General features: G+C 35.3%; 2 protein-coding genes across 4 annotated transcripts in view; both read left to right on the top strand.

Annotated features, from left to right (window-relative positions):
* The window catches only part of LOC105335881 (uncharacterized), an 11,613-nt gene extending 5,696 nt beyond the window's left edge, over positions 1 to 5,917 (top strand). Inside the window, exons 6-8 of one of the 2 annotated variants that reach the window (XM_066068314.1) lie at positions 974 to 2,160; positions 2,578 to 2,774; positions 3,546 to 5,917. In XM_066068314.1, the coding sequence (XP_065924386.1) occupies positions 974 to 2,160; positions 2,578 to 2,774; positions 3,546 to 3,612 (1,451 nt within the window). In that variant the 3' untranslated portion in view covers positions 3,613 to 5,917. The remainder of the gene's footprint in view (positions 1 to 973; positions 2,161 to 2,577; positions 2,775 to 3,545) is intronic. The other variant, XM_034474128.2, reaches the window with a different exon arrangement.
* Positions 5,918 to 7,583: 1,666 nt separating this feature from the next.
* Positions 7,584 to 10,519, top strand: LOC105317227 (uncharacterized). 2 transcript variants are annotated; one of them, XM_011413807.4, is made up of 2 exons: positions 7,584 to 7,817; positions 9,156 to 10,519. In XM_011413807.4, exon 2 carries the CDS (start codon positions 9,188 to 9,190, stop codon positions 10,130 to 10,132), a length of 945 nt encoding a protein of 314 aa, XP_011412109.2. In that variant the 5' UTR covers positions 7,584 to 7,817; positions 9,156 to 9,187; the 3' UTR covers positions 10,133 to 10,519. The 2 variants fall into 2 exon arrangements, with proteins under 2 accessions (XP_011412109.2, XP_011412110.2); XM_011413808.4 differs by lacking the exon at positions 7,584 to 7,817 and adding an exon at positions 8,128 to 8,331.
* The last annotated feature ends 922 nt before the right edge of the window (positions 10,520 to 11,441 follow it).

The raw sequence follows: 11,441 nt of genomic DNA, 5'->3' as shown, positions 1-11,441 counted from the left end.
GGTGAGGCCACAATGGGGGATGAATTTTTACATAGATATATAGAGAAAATCTTTAAAAATCTTCTTTTTAAAGACTATTTGGCCAGAAAAGCTTAAACTTTTGTAGAGGCATCCTCGGGTAGTGTAAATTCAAGTTTGCAAAATCTCAGTCCCTAGTGGTAGGGTGGGGCCGTGATGGCAGTTTGAATTTTTACATAGGAATTTATAGAGAAAATCTTTAAAAATATTCTGGGAAAGTTTTCGGTCCAAAACTCAGTACTTAGTGTGAAAGCACAGGTTATGCAGATTTTTTAAGTTTGATGAACCCATGATTCCCTAGAGAAAAGTGGGGCCACGAAATGGGGGGGGGGGGGGGGGGAGGTACATAAGAATAGAGAAATTTCTTCTTACAGGTACAACAACAAAAGGGGCTTGGTATTTACCAAAAAAAGGAGGTGGATAAAAATTGGCAGATTTTCAATTTGTTTTTAGCAAGATCTACTGTACTTAGTTGTCAAGATATTTTGATACTGTAATGCTAATTTGATCAGAATTAAGGCAATTGTTGCTCAGGTGAGCGATGTGGCCCCTGGGCCTCTTGTATTTATAATACATATAATTCTTCTTTGTTTTGGGAAAGGGAAAGAGAAAGAGGGGAAGTAGGGGGGTTTCAGAAGCTTACTACACTCCAACATAATGAAATCATCAGATATAAACTGGATATATGGGGGGGGGGGGTCAGAAATTGTTTAATTTTAATTAATTAATTATAAATCTCACTATGTATTCAGTGTGTAGAGAATTCATCCTCAGTGACATTCATTTTGTTTCCACAAAATCACATCCAAACAGACAATTAGCTGTTACAAATTTTGATTGATTCCACAATTTATTAATCGCTGTTTAAAAACTTCATTAAAAAGTAAGCTGATAGATATCCACTGGTTTGTGTTAACTTTCCGTTGTGCATCATATATATATATTTTTTTCATAGGAGTCTTTGGATCCCCACTGGATGTCTCCATCAAGTGTTTCCTGGATGGTGTTCTCATTTTCCACAGTGAACTTGGAGACCATCTCTCTCATCTGAAGGAGATCATCCTTGTGAACATGGATGAGGATGGAGTTTCTACATCCATTGCTATTCTCCATTCTCTCTTAGATGGGGGACAGGACCTTGCTACTGCTGAAGCCATTGACCGATTTTCTCGACTTCAAGAAAAAAGAAGAGCCACTACTAACAAAATTAAACTGATTGCTGGGAGATCATTGATAAAAGATGATATCTCGACAGATAGTGGACGTAAAACTGATCTTGTACATAATGAGTCATCTCGAGCTCGTCGGAGATCGAGTTCCATGTCAAGGTTGAAGCCTAAAGCAGAACCCAGTGATAAAAAAGTAAAGGAAGATAACTCTAGTAGAGGTAGGTCATCCAGTATAAAGGTTAATGGATCTAGCTCCACTCTCGAGAAGAAATCTCCTCGTCCTCATAGCTCCAGTAGACCTTCAAGTCAAGCTACTTATACCAAACAATCAGACGATCCAAAATCACCAAGACAACCTCCCGCCCTAAAACCTGCCCTGGTAACGACCTCTCCACCGAGTGCTGGGGCAAAACCTAAAACCAAGCCACTTCATAGCATCACCAGTAAAAACACTCCCATGAAAGCTGGTTCTGGCGCAGCTACCATGGATGCTTTCACCATGGAGAGAGACTTCTCTCAGATGCGAATGAACCAGACAACCAATGGGGCGTTTAAACATTACAGCAGGGAACATTATGAGGATGATTTCCACAGCCTTCCCATCAATCTGGACAGTCAGAGAGAGGAGAAGTCTGCCTTCTGTAAGATTTGTCATGGTAAAATAAAAAAGGCAAAAACTTTAAACAAGTGTAACCATACATTCTGTACAGAGTGCATTGAGAAACAATTCAGGAAATTTGGTCCCAAATGCCCTCAGTGTGGGACTATGTACTCCAGCTCTGTTTTGAGTAAGACGACCACAGAAGAAGCTGACTTCTCCCCTCGTAGTCTACTAACGAGCACAGTGGTACACTCCTCAGAACCTCGGGGAACTATGTCCCACATGACGAGAAGAAATATGACTGTCCCTGGATACGAGTACTGCGAGGGGGCCATTGAAATTCAATATGATATTCCTAGCGGGAAGACATTGGTAAGAAACTAGAACTTTTGCATTTCATTATAAGAAGAGTACAGTCATGCACTAAAATAAAGAGAGCTGGATGGTCTATTTTTAGACATCTTCGCTAGCCAAGGGTGATGATCCATGGTGTCTCTCTATTCATGTGAATAGAGAGACACCATCCGTGGATCGTCACCCTTGGCTAGCGAAGACAATTTTCAGACTACCAGTATATTATTCTACTTTAGAAGTAGGGCTTTGTGTAAAAATGTAGGAAAATATTCAAATTTTAAAGCTGAAATATTCGGAATTTTCCTATGTTAAATAATAGTTTGTAGTTAAAAAAAATAAGAGCCTGTAGATTTGCTCATATAGAAATTGTCCATCTCAGTTTTTCGTTTATTTTTCCAGTGATTGTTTACTGGTATCCTTCTTTTTTTTCTACAGAGAAGTAAAGACCGGGGTAGTAGTCGTAGTGCGTACAGTGGTGTACAATGCAAGGCTTATCTACCAAACTCTGCGGAGGGTCGAGAAGTGCTACGCCTCTTGAAGCGAGGATTTGAAGAGAACCTTGTGTTTAGAGTCAGCAGTCGAGGAACTATAGAATGGTGCATTTCCCATAAGACAACACTGCAAGGCTCCAGGTATAAATTGAATTGATGTTTTTTATCTTTTCCCATGAAATCAATATAGTTTGCACTGGTTGGATTCTAGCACTCTACCATATGTCTGATTCTTTGTTCAATGTAGACGAGGAAAAAGAAACCAGTGGTAAACTTGTTGAAATATTACAATAAAACATGGTTACAGCGAATATCAGAGATGATTCGAGCTATTCTTGTAAATGTATTTTGTTTTATCCAATCATTTTTAAATAATTTTTTTGATATTGAGGGAAAAAACTTGACCTTGCTAAATTCATTACATGTATAAGCATGTTTGCTGTAACTGTGTTTTGCTGTATTTTAAGCTTAATGTGGCTCACTATACAGTTTATAAATTAATCAAATTTATCAATACAAACAATTTCATAAAACATTTAAATTGCCTTCTTGTGATGTAGAGTCATATAAAAAGTACATGTATAATCCTTGACGTAGTGAGCTACGTTGAAATGTGTGACATTATTTGAGATGAGCTCAATAGAGATTTTTAAGGATCAGCTTGTGCTTTATGTAAGTAAGCTAAGGCTGAGACGTTCGAACAACATTAGGGGGTCCTGAGTTTACTTGTGGCTATGATTCAAATATCTGGATCCGTGACGTTTTGAGTAATGGTACACATTTTTTGGCCAAATTACACTTTGTTGAAGCATTCACTGAATTTGGATTTGAATTGACTCTTTTATGATGCATTATGATCTATGTTAAAGTAATTGCATGTAATGGTAAATCTAATTTTGTTGTTGATTGTAGTGGTTACCCAGACTCCGCCTATCTCAGAAGAGTGAAAGATGAGTTACACAGAAGAGGAGTCAGCTAGGCAGGAGTTATCTTCTCTTGCACAGTGGAGATATTTTTAACAATATTTGATTTTTGACATATTTGATTTTTGTTCTAGTATTACTAGTACTAGTTAGTATATGTACAAGTTTTTCATTTGCCGCAATTTTATGAAAAGAATTTCTAAAATAAAATATTTTGTCAGATAATTTTGTTTGTTTCTATATATTTTCTCGGTCAAGGATCCTGAAGATCTTTATAAAAAGGGGAAAATATTAACTTTTTTTTTGAAAACTTATTTTGTATTTCTGGAATATTCTCTGAATTTTAGTGAAATTCCTATGTACGTACATGTACTCTGTTTCAATTAGGAGAAACTAAAAAGGCATACATGTACCTCTGTTATATCTACCAAAATTTTAATAAGCTCCAGAAGAAGAAAGTGTTATGTTGATGTCAGCCAGACTATGGTGGTCTCTTGCAATAGGCAAAGACTCACATTAGCAGGCTTACTTACCCATTTCTTCATCATTTTTACATTAACTTCATGTACACATTTTACATTTAGTTATAGGTATTATCTGATTTTTTGCTTTGTACATTAATTTTTTGAGTTACATGGAGGACTAGAAATAAGTTATACACATGTCAGTCTCTTATTTGATTGATTTTGTTGCATTATGGAACTAAAGTTGGGAATTGTTTTTTAATGGCTTGTAGACGATTCTTAGTTTAACTCTCAGAAGTGATCTGATTTTGCCTGATCATAAACAGCATTTATAAAGATTTGATATATAAATAATCAAGACTATGCATATTACCAGTTTTTTAATTGTTATAATAACATGCATGATTTGTTTAATGCACTATATTTTTCTACATTTTACATATACCCATGTTGTATTTGGTTATAGCAGTTTAGATTTTCTTGGTAGATGATTAATACTCAATCTTTGTGATTTGAATTTAATTACCAGTTAATCATACCACAGGGAAAGAGTTACATAGGGTATAACTTTTTTACACCAGTTAGTCGGTTAGTCAGGTTTTGGTCACTGCAGCTTCTATCAAACTGCTGCACAGAATTTCATTATTAAGGATATATTGTAATTGTTTAGTTGTGCATATGCCTTAATTTTTATTATTTGTTTTTTAATTACTTAATTTGTTGTAATAAAAACATTCATTATGTGTAACATTGCCATGCAGTGGTTGAGCTTTTGGATAGGAATACTTTGCCATATTTTACTTTTTTAAAAATTGCATTGTTTATCAGTGAATTCATTGTAGAAACAAAAATCTGCATATTTTGAACATATGCTACTTTTATTTAGTGCTTTTGTTTACCTCAATCAGATAATTTTTAAAACATGCACTATTATTTGTAGTTTAAGGGCATCCATTTTTTTTTATAATTTTGATGTTAACCGATATATTTTTTCCTTTGTTAAGGTTGTTTTTGTTTTACATGATGATTTTTGAATTAATCATATCAGCTATGCAACTGAATCTCAGTGCCTTATAAACTATGTTAGATCTGGGGTGTAATTATCCTCACAAGTTGAATTGCATGTATAGGCAAAGGGAGGTTTTACCAAATCTAAAATCATACTTTGCTTGTTTCAACTGTAAAACATTGACAGATCAGGTGGAAATGTTTATGTGCTTGAAAAATATTTTATTTGAAGGGATGACTCTGTAAATACGATGTTTATTTTTGTGTCTGTGTCATTTTTACAGTAATTTTAAAGAATCTTGGTAAGAAAACCGTAAACCAGCTTTAATCCATGGTAACTTTATGAAGAGATTCTCAAATGATGAAAATTTTATAGTTTGTTGGTGTTAATTTTTTAAAACAGACTATGTATGTAAAATCTTGTTCAAGCACAAGAAACAATATAGACTCAGGCTAATGGCCAGAAAATGGCAGAAATATATTTATTTTTTTTTTACACTGGTTTATGGGAAACTAGCAAAGCTTTCTCACACCATAATAAAAGTTGTATTACAGTATTTGATTTAAGGTTAGAGGTGAAAAATCAAGATATTTTGGGAATTTATTTTGATATACAATTATAAATCATGACTACAGAGTTTGGTGATGTTCATGGGGCATCACTTATATTCTGTTCATTCTGTATCACGATATCTCTTACCTTACATTTCTTTTACAGAAAATTCTATTCAATGTTAAGCCTAGTAAGTTGTTTGTTTTATATACACTGTATTGATTGTTAAATCTACTGCACTCTGACAGCAGAAGTAGTACATGTGATTTATACAATGAGATTATTATAGTGCTCCATTAAACATGTTTAAACCATTAACAATGCTGTTGGTTTTTATGATATTCTTGGCTGGATATAAAGTTAGAAATATTGATTTTATAATTTATTTTCTGATGTCAGATCTTTTTATCTTCTTTATTTTTCTTCATCCACTGTGCATGTTTCACTGAGTATTGAGTATGCTAATTACTGGTGAAGATTGAGCATTTAATCTTGTACAGTATTCAGTATTCACACACAAAGAATATTGAGGTGTAATTTGTGCCTTGTAACAACTAGTTTAAAATGATTTGCACAAGAGAAATGAAACATGATTTTAAATTACATGTAGCTCTCATTTTTATTTTATTGTAAATTCAAAAAAAAATACCAGTATTTATCAGACAATTTTTATATGGTTATGCAGAATTTTTCTTGTATTCCGTTTGTAATAACCATGTCATTTCTACTCTTTTGGTACTCACAATTCCCCAGTTTAAGACTTATACATAATAAAACAGGTTGATGATCTTGAAGATAAATTCATGAAAGTTTAACTTTGAAAAATCTAAATGGCAAAACCCAATTAGATCTACTAAACCAGCCTTCCTAGCTCTTGCCTTTTCCTATTTTCACCAATCTTGGAGCTGGATGGGATATTTTTCCCGTGTAAATATACTTGGAAAATAAAGTGCAATCAGGTTTTACAGAAACTGATATTTCGGATGTATTTATAGCCATAGAACAAGTATAAACGTATTGACAAGTAAGAGAAATGTTTAAGATATATAAAACTCGTGTATAAATGATCGATGGTCCAGCACGAAAACATTTTTCTTCATATGTTAGTATTGCATTCGAATTAATACATAGTAAACAGGTAACTTATTTTCTGAGGAAAAGATTTAAATGTCAAGTTCTTGCACTGTCGTTTTTTAAAATTGTGGGTATGTTTTTCGAAATATTTTGTTCTGAATACTCAGCGTCATTTGATTATCCTTATTGTGCTTTTGAATGAGCCTATTTTTATTATGGGGGGGGGGGGGGGTGTTACAATGTAGCAGGATCCTTCGTACAGTGAATGAAGATGTGCATGCAGCGATTATAGAATTTTTTCTTCAAATTTACAGAAGCAATTCTTGTTTTAAATAATAATTGTACAATAGCTTAAGAAAATACCCCTCCCTTTTTTAACCGATTGTCTGTACGTCGGGGGTCGTGAAGAATAAATTCAATATCTGCACAAATTCTTTTTTTGGAATCAAATATAAAATGTTAGTAAGCCTGAAACCTCTCTCACGTAACACTGCGTGAATCAAAGGTATGAGGTTTAGAGAAAATTGTTTTTCAAATGTTTATTCTGGGCAAGACAATGTTGACATTGCGTGCATTTTCTTTAATATGAATCGGCATTGACTACTCAGAGAAGGGACATATGTCTGCTTTTAATACAAAAAACGGAGGTGTAATATTTTTTTTATTATCAGTCCAACCAAGGCGTGTAAAATTCGCAATTTACGGGTACCTCTGTTGTAAAACGGATCCTATGAGTATTTTTTAATTTGTTGTTTGCGGAACTTCCACGCACGTATCATAAATCGTTAAAAATCCATCAGTTCTTTTAAAATTAAAACTTTAAATTTAAAAAAAGCTCATTATGAATTGTTGATCTGGTAGTAATCCCCTAGAGCGTAAAGCAATATTAAGTTTTTGGCGTAACGGTATGGTGGAAATATGCAAAGGCTATACCTGTATCTATATCAATACTGTCCTAGTGTCAATTTAAAGGCGAGAAAACAATTGGTGTTGTATGTAAATGAGTGAGCAGACCTTTAACAACAGAGACGGGATTTCAATCAAACTTCATTTGGCACCTAATTAGTACAAGTCCTTTCTAGTTTTTCTGGCAGAGATTAACAGCACTGATTTTCAGTGAGTGTGCTCCAAGACAAGGGAAATTCCCTGACAACGAAGGAAGGTAAGATTTTTCGGTGCCGGTAATTTTAAGTACAACTGTAAATTTGACTGTCCAGAAGCAAAGAAATGTTAGTACTTAATTGACCATTTGTTTATGTAGCGTAAATATACAAAGGAAGACAGCTTCACTCATGTCAAAGTCAATTGTTTGCAAAATGGATGCGTGAAACATGATTTAAGAGTTCGACACATATATCTTATTTAATTTCAATTATACGAGGGATATTGCAGCGTATATTGTAAACGTTTATACAAGGTTTAAAGTGCTGCCAGTTTATCTGTACCTGGGGGTATAGGTAAGAAATAAGGTTCGTGTGGGCTATTTGATAGGGCGACTCCAATTGTGTATACCACATAGAAGGGGGCTGTTAAAAGATTTATGGAAATCGTGAGATTAGCCGTTAATCCGAGAAAGTTTGTCTGTAGTCAATCTTAATGTACTTAGCAACAAAAATAGCCCACTGTGATGTGTGTGCCGTGTACCAATCAAATGGACCTAGCCTTTAAAACAACAGGTAGTCGATTTTAGACAAAACTTCTAGTAAAAACTCTTGTTATTACGATTTATGAATATAGAATGCTTCATTATTTTTTTTATTCTCAAACGTTAATTAACTATCAAATGTTATGGAAAATATAATTATGTTCGCTGCATGGTCTGTTAGACTGTAGCTGTCTTCCGAAAATGATATGAAATAGACCGTTATGCTATCAGTAATTGATCTATTAAACCAACGTTTCTGACTTCAAAGAAAAAAGATTAGATTTTATTAGATTGAGATCAAGAGTTTAATTTCATAAGTTGGCTCATGTATTGATAGAAGAAACCAATATTTTTATTTCAACTGTAAACCTATATTCTAGATGCGACTGTTGCCATTTCTGTGTTGTAATGGAAAGTACGAAACAACGAAACATTAACTACCTTTCATATCCTAACACTTTTTTTGCTACTTATTGATAATGGTCCTTAATCAGATGAAATGTTGAAAACTTCATATGCTCTTTCAATAAAACCCATTAACAATTATAGATATATTCAAAATATCTACAAAAATATTTATAAAGTATACAGCAGTGTTATGTTGTTAAAAGAATGAATGAATTTAATTCCATTGTTTGAAAAATATTCAACTCGAAAGAATTTTGAAATACGCCATTCATCTTTAACACCCCATTCTTTATGTTAAATATTTTTAAACATCATAGAGAACAATGTGCTTTATGAACCACTGCTTTACATTGAACATCACCAATACTCCCTCTTCCTTTAGTTTAATATTTTTAAACTTCGTTCTATTATGTGCTTTATGAACCATTGCTTTAAATTGAATTGCAGGGATGTCTTAGAATGAGGTGAGGGCAGTCATCATGCCGGGGGACATCGCATCGCCTGATCTACGGTTCGCTCGCCCCAAGACGAGCCCCAGCGTCCAGCCCCAGAAAAATGGGGCCAGACCCGGAACAGGTGCGAGTGAAGATTACCACGTGGAACTCCTGGAGTACGAGTGGCCGGACCTTCCGCCCATCCCACAAATGAAAGATGCCATCACGCGAGAACGAGTCAGCAAAGGCATTAGTTACATTCTACCGATCGACAAGTCACAGATCTCCATTAATAACCACTATCGCACGGACTTGAGGGCAATGTTCCAGGAACCGTACGCAAGCGATAAACTCAAGTTCGACGAGAACAAGTTGAAGTTAAGTGCGAAAATCCACTTTGATACCAATACGGGTGACACAAAATGGACAAACACGTTGTTGAAATCTGTGCCACTGGAAATTAATTCCGAGTCGGAGAAGATCCGGAGGTTGTACGCCAGATCCGCTCCAGCCGGAGGATCCAGACGATCAGATTTCGATCTGGATCAGATGAAAACAAGGTCAAATCTCTTTCTTCCGATGAAAACGCGTGCACATCCCGAAGCCATGAAACTTCGGAAAGAAGTTGAGAAGATCATACAAAGTGTACAAGAGGACGGGGAGGATTATGACGATGATAGATTCAAACAGTCTGGTGAGGAAGCGAGCACGACCAAGGTGACGCACGCGCGTCCGTCCCTGGCCCCCCACATGACGCGGGACAGCGTGGTCAGCAGTGACAGTACGTTCGGAAGGCCTCGCCTCAAGCTGACGGCGGACAAGTTCAGTAGTTACGAACAGCTCCAAAAGACGAAACCGCCAAAACCAATGATTCCAGACATTCTTAAATCGCGCTTCCTCAGTACCGAGAAGAACCAGAGCATATGGGAATGGCTCCACCACGGGGAGGAAATGACAGAGTTCGAATTCTTCCTATCGGTCTGTGGATAATAAGTGTCGTATGGACCTTTTGGGAGTGGCTCATAACCTTGAATGAAAAAAATGGGGACAAGTTTTGAGAGATATATGCTGTATATGTGTGTTACCATATGATATACCGGTTTTTATTGATGTATCATGTTATAGGGCATCTATATTATTCGTATATATCAGAAGCAGGTATCAAATATCATGTAAACTATCCCCTTAATCCCTCCCGTCACGTGTATCCAAGCATACAGAGTGTGTACGATTGCGCCATTTTTTGTACATTAAGAATGACTAGTCCAACATTTTCTCATATAGTGCCAAAATGTTCATTTGTGGTTGTGAAAATCAAAACATGTATGTGTATAGAACTATTTATGATATTTTAATAAATGATATCCACATAAACTATTAGAACTATAGATTATCATTATTTGACTTACTCATTTCTTCAGCTTGAAATTAATAAATTCAACGCAAAGTAAGTTAAGATTACAATGTCTTTCCATCTCCCCCTTCTGCATACTTTAACTTTACAGAAATCACAATGTATATTTATATTTGATTAAAAAAATGTTATTATATTAGTTTGATCCAATTAAGAAATACTAAAACCAAGATAATGTCTCGAATACCCTCCAGTTTTCACCAGCGCTGAAGGCCTTTGTTAGGATGTAAAATATCAATGATAAATTTAATTTCATATTTTTTAAGAATCACCTCCCCGTTTAAAACCCAGTCATCAAATTAATGGAATAAAATTTAATAACATGTTTGGTTCCTAAAACTATTCTCACAACGCAAATACACTATAACGTACTGGATATTTATTTTTCTCGAGGAATTCAAAATTAGAATTCACAGAGATGACAGCTGCGATATAAAGCGACCCTTTGATAGCGTCTTTTAAACTCAACACAAAAGTTGCCTTTTTTGAAGACCTCAAAGATGAACCTTCGGTGTCCCCCGAAATCTGGACCCTGAATCGGTCTATTGTTTCCTGGGTAGAGCACGACAGGTCTTTGCACACAAATCGTCTCCACAGCCCGCTGTTTGTTTAGACCGAGTATTAACTGGGAAATGTGTATCGGTGTAAATTACATAAGTGTCGATAGGACTGAAAGGCGTATGAATAATAGGGGTCGGAGGTCAACCTGATACGAGTTCTTTTGAGTCATGGTGAGCAGTGAGAAATTGACATGCATACAAAATGATTTAATTAAGAGTACTCTACACAGGAGATTACAACCATTTAAAACACCTCAAGGTTTCGGTATTATGTTTGCTCAGCCAGACCGCATCAGCTTCACTTGAGATAAAGATCTACCCAAAA

Source organism: Magallana gigas, chromosome 8 (assembly GCF_963853765.1).
Source record: "Magallana gigas chromosome 8, xbMagGiga1.1, whole genome shotgun sequence".
Lineage (NCBI taxonomy): Eukaryota > Metazoa > Mollusca > Bivalvia > Ostreida > Ostreidae > Magallana > Magallana gigas.
The sequence above is the reverse complement of the archived record's forward strand: the minus strand, read 5'-3'. Positions and strand labels throughout refer to the sequence as shown.